General features: G+C 41.1%; 1 protein-coding gene and 1 long non-coding RNA gene across 3 annotated transcripts in view; one reads left to right on the top strand and one right to left on the bottom strand.

Moving 5' to 3' along the window:
• Positions 1-110: 110 nt before the first annotated feature.
• LOC132198020 (uncharacterized) lies at positions 111-1262 on the top strand. The gene is made up of 3 exons (XR_009441935.1): positions 111-202; positions 355-474; positions 766-1262. It is a non-coding gene; the product is annotated as an uncharacterized LOC132198020 (long non-coding RNA).
• Positions 1263-1327: 65 nt separating this feature from the next.
• The window catches only part of LOC132198019 (max dimerization protein 1-like), a 35731-nt gene continuing 16527 nt past the window's right edge, over positions 1328-20531 (bottom strand). For both annotated transcript variants that reach the window (XM_059621692.1, XM_059621691.1), the window contains exons 4-7: positions 15376-15490; positions 13200-13500; positions 3711-3874; positions 1328-3650 (exon numbers count right to left, since the gene is read on the bottom strand). In XM_059621692.1, coding sequence (XP_059477675.1) covers positions 3726-3874; positions 13200-13500; positions 15376-15490 — 565 coding nt within the window. In that variant the 3' untranslated portion in view covers positions 1328-3650; positions 3711-3725. The remainder of the gene's footprint in view (positions 3651-3710; positions 3875-13199; positions 13501-15375; positions 15491-20531) is intronic.

Here is a 20531-nt window from a genome sequence, read left to right as displayed (position 1 = left end):
TAAATAATATTTTTAACAATAATATCTGTATTAAAAAATTTCATACACAGCTAAAAGTTGATTTTTGCTAGAAACCAGAAAAAAGAACCGGTTAAATACTTTATGCTTGAATAACCGGCGCATGCGTAGTTTATCTGTTGTCTCATGCGCCTTCAAAATTTGGGATTTTTGTGAACTTTGTTTGCTTCCTCTCGATTGCCAGGTAAATTTACAAATTTTTCGTTTTATTTTTCGTATAGTTTGAAGCTCACTAATTACGTTCATATTTTTTTAACCAAGTTCTACGATTTCTTTGGATTTTTTACTTAAATTCGCAGAATTATTTAACTTGTTAATTTTTGTAACATATTTCAGCCAAAAATAAAATCGGAAGATGTTCAATCCTCCCCAACAAGGACCCTCGTCGTCCAGGTCAAGTGGTGGAAGTGGCTTCTTTGGAACTTTCAAAGGCATTTACCAGGATGAATTCAAATGGTAAAATTTCATGAAGCTTTATAATATATTATGGAAATTATGAATACATAGTTTTAATTTTTTGCATGTGCTTTCTCGTCAAGCAATGATTTTTTTTACACTTTTTACTATTTTTATTTCATCCCATCAGTTAGTTCACATTCATATCAAACGAATAATGTAACTCTAATTATAAGAATTTTGCAATTTTTATTTTAAATACTTTTTCATTTCAAACATTTGCAATCAATAATAAATCTGACACTTCTCTAAAAAGATTAATATAAATTTGGATAAATTTGATTTTGGTAGGTCTGTGGTGAAGAGCGTCGCTTTCTTTGGAGTTGGTGTTTGGATAGCCACGGAATGCGCTGGAGTTGACTTCATGTCTCCTGCACCTTTACCATGATCACCTGAAGGCTTTTAACTGAATTTCCAATATTCATTTATAAATATTACGTTACTCAACTCCATATAGTTTCCTAGTCTAATAAACAGAGAAAATTGAAACACAATAACTCCTTTTGGAATTACCATCCTGATTTGAAGCAAAGTCAACTACGAAGTGATGAATAAAATTAAGACTTGTAGAAAATTATTACTCATTGTCAGTCGCATGCTGAATAAACAAATTTAGTGGAACAAAATTGCCAATTTAAAATTGTGGTATTATAATAGGTCTTACGTCATAATTGGTCTTTCCATGTCATTTCAATATTTTACAAAATTCAAAGTATTTTCCTGGTGCTTATTATGATCTGCAAGGTTTTTGGTGATTGAATAAAAGAAGTTTGCTTTTGGTTTTTTCATTATACACATTTTTAATGTCTTAGATTTAGATGCGAAGGAAATTAAGAACAAATACATTTTCATCTCATAATAGTCCATATGTACAACTCATTTATTTAGCTTACGTCAAGTCCGTTACTCATACACACATCATGCGTTGGTTTTGAATTCTCATCGATCAAATCAAAATATATATGTTTAATCATTCCATCATAGAACAATAATTAACCCTTACTATCGATTCCCGTTGACTCGTTCTCGGGGAAGTCTAACATTCTTTTTTAAAAAGGAATATATATTTGAAATATTTACTTTATTCTGTTGTGAAACTTTTGTTTCACTCACAAAGTAGTTGTGTGTGTGTTTTTCGAGAAGTGTGTTTGTTTGTTTGTTGTATTGATTTGTCTGAAGCCTAAAAGGTACAACATTGGGCATTTTATGATTTTTTTGCTTCTTTGTTTTACATACTCCAACTCTGCAGGGCACACGAAAATGTGCCTTCACCTCTATGATGATACAGTTAAAAACTACATTTTCTGTCTCTCTCATCACAATTAACGCAGCTTGTGATATATTATTCCATTTGTATGCTTTAAAAAATTGGTGCTTTTACAGTAGACATTAATTTTAACATTTTTCTCTAACATTTTATGCTTTTTTTTTCAAAATTTTTCAAATTTTCTGGACATAGAGTTTACTCTTATTGTTACAGGCAACTAATGCGTAAAGCTAGGCAAGTACGGGTCGGCTGGGCCCCCGGGTCAAGGGGGGCCCAGCGGACCCGCACTTTGGAAGAAGTGAAATTAACCAAGAATGAAATTTCCATTTGCTCCGTCGTTAATTATATATTAATTAATTAATAATTATTTGTAAGGGCGGGTGAGCCCCACTGGTTTTTCTCGAGTTGCCCTCGGCGCGCCCCCGACCCTGGAGGCTTCGAGTGCTTGGGGGTGAGATCAGTTGCAATGTACACCAGTTCATTATTGTCACTCGGCCTGACCGGGGAAGGGGACGCGCGTCCGAGTTGCTCGGTATTATTATTCCATTTAAAATTTTTTTTGCTATTATTTTCAATTGAAAAGAGAGAAGCGCTATAACCATGCTCTGAGATATATAATTGTTTGAAACACCATTCACGCCATCTAACAGAAGGGATTTTTACGCTCTACACACATACAGCTCTAAAGCACTGAGGCGTCAGGTTTCACCAGTCGAATTCACTTTCTTTCTTTTTTCACAATAGTTTTTTTCAATTAACTGCTCCCGGTTCTCGGAGGCCAGGTCGGCCATGACAGTGGCAGTCACTTTAAGGGAGCACCATTGGCATCAAAGTGACCTTGGCCGAGTCACCCTCCGAGGGAAATAGATCCGAGTGTGTCAAGTACAGTACATTTGTCCGGTGGAATGGCAAAGAAGTGAACTCGGACTGACAGCGAATCTATCAGCTATTATATCTCAATCGAAGAGGGGGGAAGGGCACGAGAAGGAGCAGAGAAGAACAGGAAATTATATATTTTTTTTTGTTGTATTTTTTACATACAATTTGTACTTTTTTCATCATTGTTTTGGAAAATAAAAGAAAAATAATTTTAATATCTCCCATTTGCTTATCAACTTCTTCTTCAGTTATATCGTTATTATTTTGTGATTTATTGAGCCAGAGAATGTTAAATTATTTGTTTGTGATTCCCGAAAATGAGAAATGTTTTGGGAACAGTTGCAGTCTTAGCTCTGGCGGGAGATTTCAGCGTTCATATTTGAAACATTCTTTTTTCTTCTTTCAATTATCAATCGGAGGCGCCACACAAGTTTTCGTTTTTCAAGGAACATTCAGTGTGTGTGTTTTTCTTTAATTATTACAACATAATAATAATCATCATACTGACAACAAGTACGGGTGGGTTATTAATAATGCGCAACAGTTCGTCCAATAGCAGCCCAGGCAGCTCTCAAAATAAGACTTGGCTTTTGGGTTTAAATTACAATTAGCAAATTTTTAAATCTCCTCTCCGCCTGGGCGCGTAGAGTTGGTGAGAAAAACCGCTAGACTTCTTTCGTTTTTTGGTTGCAACGCAGAAAAATCATATATTTACAATTTACAGGGGGCCGTGCAGGCCGCCGAGCAATCAATCAATTCACATTAAATTTCTTCTCTCAATAGGTTTTGGTTGACTAGGAAATAAATATTCAACTGCAGAGAAAAAGTGCAATGCCTATTAAAAATAATAGGGCTGGATATAAAAATTCCTTTGTTTGCTTTTTTTAAACTTTTTTTGGGAAGTGTAGCGCCTCGTACTGGCATTGATTTACTTGTAACTGTTGTAGTGGTGCGCCCGCGGGCGCTGGCTGTTTAAATAATTTGCAGAGAACCGAGGCGTGCAGCGACCTAGACTCTCTCCGGGGTCCCACTGCAATTAGACAGACAGGCATTGATCACAAAAACAGTCGCACTCTTCGTTCAGGCTTACTCGAAGGGAGGCAGGCTAGGCGAACTCGCCCAAGGTAAGACGCGAGGCGGACATGGCGACGCCGCTGTCGCTAGACGTGGACTGGATGCTGCCCTGGTCATCGGAGCTCGAGTCTCCGTCGGAACTTTGGTTGCAGCTCGTGTACCCAGTCACGTCAACCTCATCTGAAACATACACAAACAATCATTTTAGATTTTCAATAAAAAAAATGAAAAAAAAAACCCCAAATATTTGTATTTATTACAAGACATTTGAGGGTAGGTCAAAGAAATGTGGCAAATTCCCTAATCAGAAAAAATTATATTGTTGTCAAAGTAAAAATTTAATCCAATTCAAATAGAATTCCTAAAAGTTTTGGTTCACAAAGAATTGAAGATTTTTTTAATATTGGCGCTAAATTTTGAGTTCAATTTGAGCTAGCTAGGTAAGTTTTAAAAAGTTTTTAAACTTTGACAGCTGAATTTTGGGAGAATCAAACTGTAGAATTTTTAAACGTTTTTTTTTTAAATGTAACACATCTTTAAAAAAAACTGCTATGGTGTTGAAAATTGTTATCACTTTTCACGGCAGAGGCCTAGATTGTGGGGCAAACGATTGTTATTTAGCTGTCACAGTCAACCGCTGCTTCCGAGCGAACGAAAAATATATATGTTTTATTTCCTGAGAGGCGCTTTTTCGCATTTGTGCTTTGTTTTGTTCAGCTGATTTGCGGGGCCCTTCTAAGGCATCCCTGCACACACAGGGCAGGCACGTGATGTTGCGCTGAATTCGCGATTGCCAAGTGTGTGCACAACGCGTGGTCGCGAAAATAGATCAAAAGTCTTCGACTCGCTCCAAGATAAAAAAAAAATCCGGAATTGTCAATTTCACTATAATGCGTCGCGACAACTGACAATAAACGACGCGACATTGCTTTCCACTTACACATGCACATTTTAATTTAAAGGAAGAGGAGAACAAGTTGACAAATTCCGGAGGCTTGTTTTCAGTACACCTCTTTTCTTGCCCTATCATTTCCCGTCTCTGATAATGTGACTAATTAGAAAAATTAACTTCCTCCAAGCAGCGGTCGTCGCTTCCTTGAATATTTTAAATTTTCCCCGAGTTGAAAAAAAAATCAAATTTGAAAAAACTGCGCAATTAATGTTAGGATTTATTTTACTTTATTAATTAAATTTCGCAAAAATTACGCAACTTTTTTGTGAAATTATTTAAAATCTAGAACATTCCTCCAATCTTAATCACGAAATTATCAGTTATTGTTTTGACCCAATCACATTTAAAGTGCAGATGAATTTCCGCAATCGAACTGAATCACCGTCAGCACCCGAGATAAGAAGCCGCTGACGAATTTTGTGCAGCGTTCACTAATTTACAGTCGCGAGAATCCGTAATTATTGTCAACTCTCTCTAAACAAAGTCGGCCACTGACCGGGAAATAAAAACACAAATTTGGCACCTTTAGCACCAACACGTTTGGCTGACCCGGAGGTCACGCTGAGGTCGTTGACGTTGGCGAAAAGAATAGGTGCCGCCGCGAGATGGCGCGCACGACTCTTAACTTTTCTCGCCGTCATGCAACTTTCTATTTCTGTTCTCGTTATGTAAATATTGAATTATTTGCCAAAGAGCAGCCGCGCGCGCACCACCACGCTTTTGCAATATCAAAGGCGCCGAGTAAATTGAAGAAAAGAAAATTGGTGGAAAAATATATACATAAATAAAATTAATAATTTCCATTGCAAATGAGAGGAGAACGGGGTCGGAAAAACAATTAACGGCGTGACGCGGCCTAAGTAAGCAAGCAGGCCGTGGCGTGATCCGAGGGTCACGTGACGGCAGGGCCATATGCTCTTTACATCGGTCGGTGCCAACGCCTAATGCACCGGCCACCGATTTCGTTCGTTTCGCCGCCGTATTTAATGCTCTCGATGGTTTCCGGGGCGGCGGCCACGCAAAGTCCCTTTGTTTTACGCAATTTCTTCTTCCAGCGCCTGACAAGATAATCATTGCGAGCTTTTAGAGCGGCTTTTCAGAAGGTCTGCTGGGACGCGAGAGAAAGGGTTGGCTGCTTTTTGTGCAGCTCCCCCCGAACGTCACTCCAACTTTTGGCATGTTTGAACACCCAAATTTACTCTTCTCCGCGCGCCGGCGATTAAAGTGTTCTGACACATCCTGCGCTGCTCGAGAGCGGCTTTAAAGAGCGCCGGAATTATTTTGGGAGTCAAAAGCTGCGGGCACTTTCGAGATAATTTAATAAATGAAAAGCGTGGAATCTCAATCCTGAGAGTGAAAAATACTCGTTAAAAATAGCTCCAAATGAACCTGGTTTTTCTAATTATTAATGAAAAAAAGAGGACCGCAGCGGGATAGCAAACAATGCTGGCTGCAGGCAAACGATTAAAAATATAAAAAAAATCGTCTAGCTTCACTTTAGATGGCACCTAGAATAATTTTTCTGCAAATAATTCTTAATTTTTTTTTATTGAAATATGAATTTACAATTAAAAATGGATTTTTTTAACTGGCAATGTGAATGAAGAATTATTTATATAAAATAAATCACTGTAGAAAAATTATATTGTTTAATACTTAAACTTAAGTTTACCAAAAGGAGTCATGGACAAAATTTCATCAGCTTTCTATCCTTCAGAGAAAAATCTCCGAAGAAGGTCGTTTGATATTTTTTATGAAAGGATTATGCCCGTTTCGAAGTCCAATTGTAAAATAAAAAGCTGGTACGGCGGCTCAATTTAATGACTGTGCTCTGCCTTAAATAGTCAGAGAAGGTCCAAGGTTGGAATGACCTGCCTCATCCTTGGTCGGGAAAGAATTTCAGAGGAGCCTCCTACGCCTGCTGGCTCGGCGGGCCCAGCGCTGCACCTGCCCGCGGCCAATTTCTGGTGCGATACACACCCTGCTCGTGGATGCGGGCGAGCAGGTGGAATTTCAGGCCTCAATAGGCACCCTCGTTTCGTCCACCTGTTTCATGTGTGTGTACCCGTTTTGAATAATCCCTTTTTAAATTGCCAAACGCGTGAAATTTATTGCGGCCGAAAAACGGGAAACGATCGCTGCTTTTGGGGAAAACGCTCGGAATTCGTATAAATTTACGGCCTTTTGATTGCCGGCGGCGCGGTTTCGAATCATTGTTGAGCTTGGATTTTATCCCCTGTATCCACTCGCGGCTATTTTGAGCAGATTGAAGACTAAATAATTGCTTTTGGGATTGGTCCATTCAAAAAGCTGTCCCAAAAATAGAACTTGTTATATTATATAGATCGGATGTGGGAAAATAAATAAATTGTTAGTGTAAAAATTGCCAAACTAATGACGGACAAACAAATTTGAAGTAACATTCAACAATTAAAAATTAGGTATTTTCTTGGTTTTCTAAAAAATTGATTCCATTTTTTCCAGCTACAAATTGATTTGTGGCATTTATTTAATCAGTTCAAAAGACTTTTATAGACAAGATCAAAATTTATCATCAGCTTTTTGTCATTTCCTGCAAGTTTTTACTCGGTTAACTTTTCGTTCCTTCTGTTTTGATTTTGAAATACCACACACCACAAAATTGGAGTTCGCAGATCCAAATTTTCCATTTAATTTGAGACAGCGCGGCCGCAAACCAACACACATAATCCTCAGGCCGAATTACAGCAGTTTGGTAATTATAGCATACCGAATTACATTCAAATTATCTCTGGCCTAGACGGAAAACAAGTCGTGAACATTTTCGATTCAAACGTCTCTCTCGTTTTCCGTCTCGGATTGACAAACGTCCCAAGGCGCAGCGAGGGAAATTCACACGCGTGATTTTCGAGTTCTCACATCAATTTTGTACTCCACATTTGTGTGTGCTGAGACTCGCAGGGATTCCGTTCGTCCTTCTTTTGTGTGCCTTGGAATAAAAATTCGTGTGTGGAAGAAGAAGTAAAAAAATAAGCTTCATGCAGGCAGGCAGGCAGGAATCTCCTTTGAGAAAACGGACGGCCGGTCGGTCGTTAGATGCGGCGCGCGGTATAATCATAATTCAGCCGTTGATATATAAAAGAGGTGGTGCCCCCTAGGGTGACCTTGACACTAGCGAGCGTGAGCCGATCCTGCCCGACAGCGTACATATAATAATAGAAACACCCTCACACACAAATATTAACCGCATCCACCCTCTTTCCAGTCTTTTTTCTACCTACACCACCCTTGCTTGCCAGGAAAATGTGCTCGAAACGATTTAATCATTCCGCTGTCGGGGCGGAAAACTTTTCTGCTCCGCGTGTTTTATGAAAGAAGAAAACGAATCTCACTCACTTTTCGCTGAGCAGCGCAGGGGCGGGTTTAATTAAAAATTTCAGACAATGGTGTGTAATTAGTATTTATCCCCGCATAAATTCCCATAAAAGAGGAGGCGCGACGGACCGAGCAGCGCCGTGAATTTATCGATCCACCCCGCGCAACTTTCCTCTTCCTTGCCAAGACAAAGGTCTCCTCGGTCACATGTATAGAAGTGAACCCTTCTTCCCTTTTTCTCTCTTTTCCATTCGGTCTCGGAGTTCATCAATTTTGTGTGTGCGGCATTATATTATTGCAGTGCTTGACCTGCCTGCCCGCTGAATATTTTATGAGCTCGCGCCCCACCCGCCGATATCGACGATAATGCAAATGGGAAATTGTGGCCAACAACAAGAATGTACAACAAAACGCCGTGTTTTGATTCCATGTCAAGTGGCGTGGCACAAAATCAATGAATGAGGGCGCGCGTTTGCGTCTTGCATAGAGAAATTTAATATATATTTGGAAAGCCGTTTTTAAAATCTCCCCCTGATAAAATGTGATTACTCTTCAAATTCTGAATAATTTTTTTTCCAACCAAAAGATTCCAGGATTTAACCCAAGGGGTGTGCAAATGCGCGAGTTTGCAAGTCGCAGGGGTGAGTTAATCTTGCAGCGCTCATTCAATTTAATGAGACGCAAAGCCAGCAATTTTAAATCAATCTAAAGTACACTCGTCGTTCCGGCACAAGAACTTTTCCCATAATCTTTGCCAGCCTTTTCGGCACGTCCATTATGCAAATTGACCACTAATGTTATGATTATGTGCGGACCGAGTTTATTTGCAATGCGGTCTGGTAGCTGCTGCTTCTTCAACAGCGAGAGAGTGAGAGCCTCCGGCAGAATAATAATGTGTACGAAGAGAGGCGATTTTTGGCGCTTCGCCGTTTCCACGGAAATAACGGTTCAATTTCCAAACCAAAACTTGATGCCGAAAACTGGTTTTCACGCAAAAACTAATAAGTTATGACAGTTTTGTTTTTCATTAAAATGAAATTGTTATTTAAACAAAAAATTATTTAACTTTCAAAGGTGACCCTTCAGTTTTAATGAATTCCAGGTCATCCCTGTGATCCTCGAAAAATTTTGTGATCTATGAAGTTTCAAAATCGGCTTGGGAAATTTTGGTTAGTCGTCGGTGTCCCGCGCAAAAAGCAGGAAATTTTCAACTACGCGCCGGTTAATTTTGGCACAATTAATGAGAGGGAGCAGTGCGCGCGTCGACAGAAAAAATCTCTCGGCGGCCAAACTTCTTTTCTCTTCTAGCAAGTTTATTTTCGCGTCCGTTTTTAACCCCCCTAGCTGCACAATCCGCTGACTCGGCGCCGCTCTCGCGCGCAAAATGATAAATAATGCATTTGTTCCGATTCATTTGCTCGCAACAATGACCGCTGACACTGAGACGCCATTTTTTCCAATAAAAATCGCGCTGATTTATCGCAGAGGACAAATCAGAGAAAATCATTATCTGCACGCACTGAGGCCGAAGCGTAACAACGTGTAAAAAATAAAAATTAATCTGACAATGAGAAGTGCAGCTGGCTGCAGTCGATATCAGATGCAAATTGTGTGGCGCGCAGTTGCCATGCGCCAGTTGGTATGACTTTGCGCCGACATTCAGCAGATAATATGACAAGGCATACCTGTTCATTAGTGGATCGTTCGTTTCATTGCAAGGGTACGCAGCGTGACTGCGATTAGAATTTCTGGAAATTGCCATTGTTGTTGTGCCGCGACTAAAACCGCCCTCATAGACCCGCCACTTATTTGCATACAACAAACTCCGGCGTGCTTGAGAAATATAATAATAACTCTGGCTTATCTTCTTTCATCTCATTAAGGCCGAAAATGATGCGTGTGCGTCGCCCGTAGCTGCAGCAGCGCGACTCTCTTGAAATTTAATTAAAAACAAGCGGCTGTTAATTTATGCACGGCGTAATTAAAAGCCAGCACCGAAACGCAACATTGTAATTATAATCCACTTTGGAATTTTAAATTTCAGAGCTGCGGTTGTTGGTGCAAACAGTTTTCACGGTGCACAATTCGATGGAAACGTTAAGTGTACTTTAAAATGGTTTGGTTCCATTTTCTTTGGTTAAGGATAAATAAAGGCTTGGTACTAAATCTTTTGTGGCAGGAAATGCCAGTAAGAAAATCTAATAAGAGGTTTCTTCTCATTTAAAATTAGTTTTTGAAGAATAAAAATCCCTAATTATAAGTGTGAAAAGTTGGTTATATTTTATTTCTGATGTGAATTTTAAAGATCAATTTTTAGTATAGACGAAAAAAGAATTTAAGAATTTTGCAAATTACCACGCGAGATTTTTCCTTTTCCTTGCAGACTTTAATGCAATTTTTTTTTTCACTCTGATGAATAAAAAAACCTACAGGAAAATAATACTCTTTGCTTAATATTCCAGCCATTCCGCTCGCGGGAATAGTTTTAAGATTTTATTTTTCAAGCGTTCCGCTCACCCCAGGGCTGCAATCGAGCCAAGTTTGCGCAATACCCTTGCTTGGTTCTGCGGCGGCGGCGGGAAAAGTTTTTGAAATTAATGGCCATCCGTGCAGTCAAGTCATGGCCGATTGCGTGAGAAGCGCGAGTAAAAAATCCCCGCATGCATTAGCAGCAAAAACACCTCGGCCGAACTTTCAATTATTTATCCCTGTGGAGAGCTACAGGTCCACGGCGCAGGGCTTTCGCTACATAATTAAACAAGGAGCGATCGGTTTGCATATATATCCACGCGCAGGTAAATAAATACACGTCTGGGTGCGCGGGGTGCGTGAATCCGGTGGCTGGCTGGACACCGACCGACCGGCCGACTTCCTGCCTCTTTAGCATGGCTATCTATCTATGCATAACACATCGCGATCCAGCCCTCGAGGGACTCGCACGGATAATTAGCATAAAGTTGTTGCTCGTCTGAGAGGGGAGATGTGCAGCGTAAAACCAACTAGCCATCTATCGGCGGGAGTGCTGCCGGCCACAAAAATGCTCCAAAGTCGAATTTCCACTCGCCCTGTTTGCGGTCGGGATTTCGGCCTGGCGTTTAATCAAGCTCAGGGAAATCCTGCGTGACGCGCAGGAATTTAGATTAATTTTTAGCACGGTGCATTACCGCGTTTGCTCAACGTTGGAGCACGGAATTTCGTCATTATAAACGTCAACTGCAAAATTAAATCGCGGAAGAATTCCAAGGCAATCTTTTTAAGTGTCATAGTCCAGAGGGGAGTTCCAAGAGCTGGCTGAGCATTTTTTTTTTCATATTTCATTTTTTAAGGAAACAGGCTTCATCAAAATCTTTTGAATCAAATTCAAGCAAGTTGAAATCAACCAATTAAATTCGTTTTCCAGCATTTTACTTAATTTTTATAAAATATAGACTTTTTAAATTTAAATTCATTTGTTGACAATTGCGCAAGTTCAATAATTTCTTCAGATCAAGCATACTAACTCATTCCGCCTTTTCATCTAACTTTTTCAGCGAATTCAGATAAAACCACCCCGACTTTGTAATAACTCGTGCTAGCAACCATTATAAAAATTCTCGGCGCAGATAAAACGGGTGCAATCGATTGGGAACGACTTTCATTTTGGCGAGAGCGCCTCTCTCGTTAGCCGACCGACCGATCCCCCATGGCTGAACTGCAAATCACGAGCACTTTTAGCATAAAACGGAAATACATTTCCGAGAGTTGGAGCAGAGCCTGGCTACTAATATCAGCAGAAAATCCCCCTCGCGCGCAGCCATCGAATTTCCATCCCCCAAGCACCGCCCCTCATCGCCCAACGCGTCGCATTTTTCCAAACTGAAATAATTTTCAGGCGCAGGTACGCAGAACGGAGCCAAAAGCTAACCCTTGCTGGTCGCGGCAAAAAATCTTGAGAAGGAGAGGAAGAAAAAAGAAAGAAGGATCTCAAGGTTAGCACGAGCTGGACCTGGAGTAGGTTGGACAATGGCGGGCAGAGCATCTCGAAAAGTCAGACCGGCTCCATTGTGGCACCGAGAGGATAATGCATTGTTTCTCTCTCTCTCTTGCTACGGCCGAGTAAAAAAAGTCCGAATTAATCTTGTCGAGCGCTTTTGTCCTCTCAAAGTGATCGCGTTAACGCAGAACGGCCTCTTTTGTGACAGACAGCTTTCGTGGCGCGTGAAAAATTGCCCAGGAGACGCAGCGTTTTCATTTTTCATCCGGCGGCCAAATTGACAATTAATCCACTCGGCTAAAAATAAATTGGAGAACAAGCGGGGATTAGGAGGGCGCCAAGAAAGCACCAAGGAAATTGGATTTTGACCCTTCCTAAGTTAGAAATTACAATGGAGGTGCGGTTTTTTTCACTATGTGCGGAAAGCCTTAATTATTTTATAATATCTCGAATGTGAATATCATCAGCTGCGTTAATCTCAATTAAAAACGAATCTGGAACCTTCGCCGCACGGTAATTTTCTGTGGCGTTCAAAGGGCAATTATCAGAAAGTAGGTAGGCAACACGCAATGCGCGAACGCCAAACTGGCTGCATAACGTGGCTCAGCCAGGGCGATTCCAAGGAGCCCAGATTTATTCTCCAGAATAAATCTACTTAATATTTAGACCTTTATTGAGGAAGGCTCTTTTTTAATTTCTGTCTCCAATTTTAAATAGCAAAAAGGAATTTATGATAAATTATAAGAAATAAAAATAAGATTTAATGAATTTGTTCAAGAAATTACTGTGGTTGGCCAATATTTAAATAATTAACTCAAATGCAACATTTTTAAAAAGTATAAAAGTATAAACGTTGCAAACACTTAATTATTTTCTTCCTAATTAAACAAAACGACTTCATCAAGCATTCAAAAGTAAAGATGAGGAAACTCTCCGTAGTTAACGCACATAAAAAATTCGACGACGTTTCCATCAAAATTTGCCGTCGGATTCAAGGGGGGGTGATTAACGATTCCCCAGGCTTGATTGTTGCAAGTTTCAGCGCCTTTGGAATTCGTCCCTCCATCCATCACCCCCGAGAAGAAGCGAATCTAATTTCAAAATCCCGCGCACGACAATTAATAATAATCAACCGGGCGACGCAATCGTTTTCCGCACGGGTGCGAAACAAGCGCGTGGTTTGTGTGTCGCGCGGCGTCAGGGGGGTAAGAGTTAAGGGCACTCACCAGACTCTGAGACGCTGCAGGCCGAGGACGAGGGCGACGGCGAGGAAGCGACGCCCCCGATGGGCGAGCACTGCAGCAGCAGCAGTGACGCCGAACTGAGCCGCGATGAGCACGAGGACACGCCCGAGCTGCACGAGCTCGCCGTCGAACTCTCGCTGACGGAGCGACGCTTGTTGGTCTGCTGGATGACCGTGCTGGGATTCAGCAAGCCCAGGTTTTCCAGACGTCGCCTCAGGTACCGCTGTTCGCGCTGCAACTGCTCCTTGTGGCTCAGCACCTTGCGCTCGCGCTCCTCCAAGTTCTGCAAAAGGAAATCTTATCATTTCTATGTTTTTGCAAGGAATAAAATGAGTTTCGTCAACGGTTTGGAACGTGTTGTCCAAAATTTATCCCTCACACCGCATTTTAGAAGAGGCCTGAGAATGATCTGACTTCTCGTTCTTCTATCTAATTGTAAATCTAAATCACTAGACCTGTTTTCACCATTGGAAAATCTGTTCAAGATGTGATATTTCATATAATATTTGTTAAATTTATGATACTATTGAAATTTCAAAATGGGGTTTCGTTTGAATTTTGAAAAATGCACAAAATCTACATAATTTTGAAGTTTATAAAATTTTCTGGATTTAAATCCATATTTGGCTCAATAAAAACGTGAGTTACAAGTATAAGAAGGATCAATTAAATTGTTTCTATAGATTTCTTAATACGAGAAGACAGCTGCAGTGAAGATGTTTTATGAGCCAATTTCAATTGTCTCTTGTAGCGGCCAATCCTTTTTAGCACAAAAGTCTATTATAGAAGAGTTGGAGGAAGCAAGGCGTGTTCAAGTTCAAGTTGCGTTGTTCTGAGAGCTCAGAATCGGCCGCGGTCTAAAAATAGTCGCGCCGCTTTTGTGGCGTATTCCAACCCGGACAAACAACAATCGTTTTTACACGTCTAATTAGCACAATTTCAAGGAAAAGTAATTAGAAAACAACTTGTTTAAGAGTACTTGTCCAGTTTGTCATCTGAATTTGTCATGTATGCAGTCTGGCATTCTATGCGTCTAAAGCATTTAATACTTTTTTTTTTAATTCTGTCGTTGCAGCACATTTGGTCCGGCTGACAGACTGAGCTGTTTATTTAATTTTTCGTTCCACTTCAGTCAGCACTATTCTAAATATAGCGAGCAACGGAACGAATCGAGAAAGAAACACAATTCTCCCTCGTTGCAATGTTCCAACGATTTAATTCCCTGTTAGTGTTTGCTGACCTGGCATTGTGCGTGTTTAAGTAGTGCTGAGAGACTTGAGACTATACACAAAAACGGTCCGGGTGGAGTTTGAGACGGTCGTTAGGTCGGACCCCCGCGCTCAGGCCGAAAATATGTATCGGAGGAACATCAGCAATTAATCAATAACACCATTTTCGAGAATTCACGAATCTCGATTATTCCCATGCGCCGTTGGGAGAGAAAAGGAGGAGGAGGAGTAATTATTATTATGTGATGGTCTGATAATAAGATGGGAACAGGAAGGGGCCTAGCCAGCCAGCGAGAAAACAAACGCAGCAAAAAGAATGCATATAAATTACTAAGAGCTCCCAAATAATTATACCACTGCGGCCAGAGATCATGCAGCGGAGATACGTCTGCTTGCTTTCTGGACTTTAATTTAAAAAAAAAATCAGACTAATTTTTCCTCCTTCTTTCTTTCTCGAGCAACCAGTGTGAATTCCGCCGAAAATCGTCTCTCTTTGTTGCCAATAAACGCGCGCTTTTCCGCGAACCGCTCGCGCGAAAATAATTAAAAACTTTTAAACTTTATTGGCGCTAACTAGAATCGGCGCGGTTAATTATCATTTATTGGCTTCTCCGAGCATGACTATTGAAATTTACAGCTCCCCTAATTAGAGAGACGAGCGCTAAAACATCTCACATAAGCGGCTTTTCCCCAAATAATATATTCCGCACAAATTATTTTCGTTTGCAGCAGGAAAAGCAATTTAATTCCATCTATAAGGCAATAATTCCCGAGCTCCGGCGGCGGTTGGTTGCCAAGAGAGTTTGTTTCTCTCCTCTCGAGCCGCTGGAGCAACACAGTAGCAGCCAGCAGGTCAAACAAACGCTACCATTAATTCTGTGGCAGCAGCAAAAAGCGGCCGCTGCCACCAATGACAAATTAACACGCACCTTGATGAAGCGCTTTGCCTTGGTCAGCAGGCCAAGGGTCGTGTGTCGGGACGACTCCGGGCCCAGGGGCACCATGTCCTTGAGTTTCTCCAGGCACGTCCGTAAGTGCGCCCGCCTGAAACACAAATAAGAAAAAACAAATTAGCCACGAGTGTAGAAAAAGCTGACAGTAAATAATTCTGCCTGATTTTGCACTTTTTCTCGCGAGTTGGCAGAAACGAGCTAGACCAGTCTGCCTTCCCTGGAGATAAAGATTATTATTTCGTGTGGGGAGTTGTTATTGCTCACAGAAAGAAGTGGCTAATGGCGTCGAATTCGTTTCTCGATGGAAAATAACGCGCGCGGCCTTGATTGCATTTGGGTAATAGCCTTTTTTTCTTCCGATAGTAATTTCGTTTGTGGCCGCTGATGTCAAATTGTTCACGCTTTTCAACTTTGCCCTGCATCAAAATTAAAAAGACGAAATTCAAACTGTCCCAAATTTGAGATTTTCTCGGATGTGTTGCGAGCAAAATTGATAAGCAGTAAGTGCCTCATTATGTGTAGTTTTCAATATCGAGCCATTCTAATTGGTAATTGGCTATTGGGAATGCCACCTATTCGATCTGTCCAAGGACACATGCAACAAAAAATCCGTCATGCCTGGAACGCATCCAGGTGGGTGCACACCCAGGCCGTCTATTTTACGCGACGGCTAATAATAATAGTAATGAAGGGCCGTGCATTCAAACGTGGAATAATTGGTGGTGCCTCAACCACCATTTGTTCGTCGGTTGGTCTCGGGCGCAGATAAATATACACAGAGTGTAATATCACACACACACTACTAGCGTCTATGTGGCAACGCCGCTCGCTAATAACTACTCCGGCAGCATCACACACTCTTGTGTTTTTTATGTGCGCTGGCTGGCAGTTGCTGCTGCTGCTGGTCAGGACCACAACATTATATATGTGTGTGTACCGAATTTATTTATCAGATCGATATCGTGCACGCTCATAGGCGACGTGTCTGATTTGCCAAGCTTCTAGACCCACCCCACCACGGCCCTTCTTGCGCCCTTCTCTATTGATTTGTATACCAAAACGAAATACCAACAGCTTGAATGTCAATATTCGATCTACCTCTCCGAATTGAACTTTAGGTTGGCATTAATAAGCTAATTCTTATCTCGCGACAACTCCCCATTGATATGCATAATGGATCACCAGAGCTTTTCGCATTGAAAAGTTGTTTGCGCAAGAGCTTGAATTATTCACATTTTCATTTTTCTTGTTGCTCCGACGGCCTCAGCAGCAAAGTTCTATAAAAGGAGCAGCACACAATAAACGCCCACGTCATCCTATAATCGCATTCAGCAGATAGATGTAATATTTTTATTTCACTCTCTCATCCGACGGTTTTTCTCTCTCTCTCCTCTCTGCAGGCGAGCTGAATTTCGATCAACGCAAGAAGTTTGTTTTCTTTTCAGAGCTAGGAGGCTAGGAGCCTTTTTTTCTTCCCCGCAAGATTAATTTTTCCTTTCAGTGTGTGTCGCTCTGTGTGCGAGCAGCAGCCGCGCTGTAAGTGCGCAGTTGCTGCAACGAGAGAGGCGATTTCGCAAGAAGAAGTTTGCAAGTGAGTGAGCGAGTATCATTTTACTCAACGTCCTTGTCGTAGGACTGCGATGTAACGCGAATAATATGATGTCAGCGGCACCACTGTATTATTTTACCCGTGCGCCGCTGCCGCCACCGAGTTCTTGTTTCTCGCAACCGACCCATAATTCTTCGTTAACCACTCTTCGGGTCAGTAGCCACTGCAAAAGCGCAATTGCGCGACATTAAGTGCACATGTGGCCACCGAATGCTAATTTCTAAATTGCTCCGGCAGAAAAAAACAACACGGGTTCTTAATAATTTAAAATCGCTTTAAGTAAAGGACAATAATTTGCTGCTGAGAATATTTGAATAAATAATAAAAATTTAGAATTTGAACTTACAATTAATCTTAAGCTGGCGTCAACAGCTTTCAGACAATACATACTGGCAAGTTGCGGCCAAAATGAAAAGAGTTTTTGGTTTAATTGATTTAATTCACGTTTTTTTTAAATTATGAATTTTGTTGCTCTTCCAACAAATTTCTTAAATATTTTATTCTCATCACAGCATGATAAAACAAAAGAAAAACTACTCAGAATTTTGCTTGCAGGTTTGAACGGGGAAAAAAGTCGTGTCTCCTGTCTGGTGCCATTCTGCTGGCGAAAATTTCGCTCAGATTTCAGCCCCGCAGCAGCAGCGAGTGGAATAATATTAGAGTTGCGAGCAAAAACGTCCAAATATATCTGCTGGTTGATTTACAAGGCCCGCTCGTTGCGGTCGCGTTGCAGGTGGAGACAAGCCAGGAAATTTATTCGGCGGCAAAAAGTGGGGAATATTTCATGTACGGAGGAGCTTGTGACAAAAAGACCGGCAGAGAAGCTGCTGAAATTGAGCTTAACAAAAAGCGCCAAAATGTGCCGTCTCATCGTCTATTTCTGGCTCCAGAAAGTAAAACGGCAAAACTTGAGATATATCAAAGAAAAGTGCGTGCGCCCGAAAGTAAAAGGAAAAAAGAAGAAAGTAAAAGTGGGAACAGTGGCCTAATAATTAGCGTAGTCAATAATTGGCTTAAAATAATCTGGAGAGAAGCCCGGGCAGATCAAGGCACCCACGTGGATCGCATGTGAAAGGATTAGCCTTGGCACGACGGTTTGCTGCTGCTTCTCGGAAAGTAATCCGACAACCGCTCGGCAATCAGCGAAAATATCGCGCAGCGGCGGTAATGAGTGCGCGCGGGCTAATTACTCCTCTCATCTTGGTGGCAGGAAGAAAAACCAGCCAAGGTTTTGCCAGGAATCGTCCTCCAATAAAAGCGGCCGCAGAGTGGTTCTAAAATTCCATCTTTAAAAATTTACAAGTTTCCTTATATTTAAAGTTAGGGGAGATGAAAAAAAAAATAATTGCAAGGAGGGCGGACGGCGTGAAACGAGATTAGAGAAGAAAGTCGAACTCAATATTTCACTCGTGAGTGGCGGCAAACTTGCTTCCATTAGCGCGTACTCTAAAATTCAACACTAATCCCGGGGAAATAATTTGATTCAACAGGGAGGGGCCGCGGGTTGTTTGCGTTTGCAGAGAGAAGACAACTCTCTCATCTCTCTTGTGCGAATGTTCAACCTCCTGGGACGGATCGGGCGGTTTCCGTTTGCGCCCCCGGGGACCGAAATCAGAATCAGCCCAGCCGAAGATGCATGGGTGTTGTGATGGGGACGCCATTGCCAGCGGCCGTCCGTTGCTGCAATACTGCTCATTAATTCATACACAACCTTTGAGTGTCAGCTTTGTTCTTGCAGCGAGAGAAAGAGAAGCGGCCTTCGAGGACCTTCTTTGTTAACCAAGTAGTGCTACGTGCAGCAACATTTTGAACAAAAAGGGAGCAGGCGAGAGCAGCCAGGTAAGAAAGAAAAAAACGTGCTTATTTATATATTCCGAGGGCTATCTGGACGATCGAAAATTTGGCTGCCACAACAAACGCATCGGAGATCTTGAAAATAAAAAACGTGCTGCTTCGAATTTACATTTTTCTCTGTCGAGGTCGTAAAATTTGGCCGTTAGACATAAACCCACACGTAATCGACTTTTAATACCATGTACAACCGTGACCAATTTTATCCGGTTATGATCGAATGGAGCAAAATTGATGGGGATGAGTTGGTGAGAGAGAAAAATTGTATTTCCTAAGGCGTAATTTAGCTCCAGCAACAATTGCATGTTGTTTAATAATTGAATTTTAAGTTTAAATTTAAAATATAGGCTGAAAATCTGGTTTGAAATTTAATTTCTAATAACATACTAAACAAGGACAACCCACAAGATAGATTTTTTATTTAAATTGTAATTTTATCATTCTTTTAAATTCCAACTTTAACAACCTCAAATCGGTGTTTGATAACCCTCAAAATTTAAACTACTTTTTTATTGTGGGAATCTACGGATCAAAACGCAGCAATAAATTTATAATAAAATGCTGTCAAATTTATTTGGTCACGTCAGATTTGGCACAGCAGCAAGAGCGTCGCTCACACTCTCAGCAAAAGTTATCAATTTATTTGGCATGCGTTTATTTACTCATGCACTGTACTCATTCAGCCCCTGCAACCCTGGCAAGGGGGTGGTTTTTCCATCCAGCAGCGCAGCAGCTGCATTCACAGCTCGCACGTAGCACATAAAATACAAAACTCCCCCCGCTGCAGCGAGCAAGCGAGAAAGCGAGCGGGGCGCGCAGCAAAAAAGAAAGTACGAAAGCGCACCAGTATTAATAATCAACCCCCTCGCGGACTTAAAACATTGTGTGCGCAAGTTTCGGGCGGCAAAGCTCAGCCATGACGCGGCGGAGGACACGCGCCAGAATGGCATGCTGTTTATCCATTCAGCAGCTGCAAACGCAACCCTCTCTATTTATCAGGGCGGCTGAATTATCTCACTCCATCAAAGCCGGAATCAAACTACTCGCGATATTATTCCCAAGGAGATTTTGTAGTTTGGCGATGCAAGGCCGCAATCGCCTTAATGATAGATGATTTGCAGGCAGTGACGGCCAAGAAGAGGCTCCAGCGATTGATGGACTTTTTTCGCTCGGTAATTAACGATTTTGGCGTGGCACGATGGCTTAATTACCTTTGCATGCCAAACCACTGAGCGCTTTTAAAGTAGATAGCCGCATCCCATGTTCAAAATTTACATCTCCAAATCGCTATTCAAGAATTAATTTCACGACTTCAAATAAATTTAATGATGAATGGTCTGGAATTGCCAAGTTGTTTCATTATTATATTTATTGTTGTTTTGGTTTATTTGTGGATTCAATTTTATTTTTATTTTAAAAATATTATTGATTTTTGTGAAGTTTAATTAATATTATGCAATGGAATAAAGTTGTGTAAAAACAATTATACTACGGAAAAATTATTCCAGTGTGATTTAGAATGGTTGAAATTTTTCATGAACTTTGCAACTGTTCCATTATTCATTATTATTTATTTTATTGGTAAATTGATTTCTATTTTCCATTTTAATTCACTTCACGAGAGAATTGCTCCATCTGGCGGCGCACGTCAACAGAGTAATTGGCACAACTA

Source organism: Neocloeon triangulifer, unplaced genomic scaffold, assembly GCF_031216515.1.
Source record: "Neocloeon triangulifer isolate White Clay Creek 2 clone unplaced genomic scaffold, ASM3121651v1 ptg000012l, whole genome shotgun sequence".
Taxonomy (NCBI): domain Eukaryota; kingdom Metazoa; phylum Arthropoda; class Insecta; order Ephemeroptera; family Baetidae; genus Neocloeon; species Neocloeon triangulifer.
This window is presented reverse-complemented; position numbering and strand designations above follow the sequence as displayed.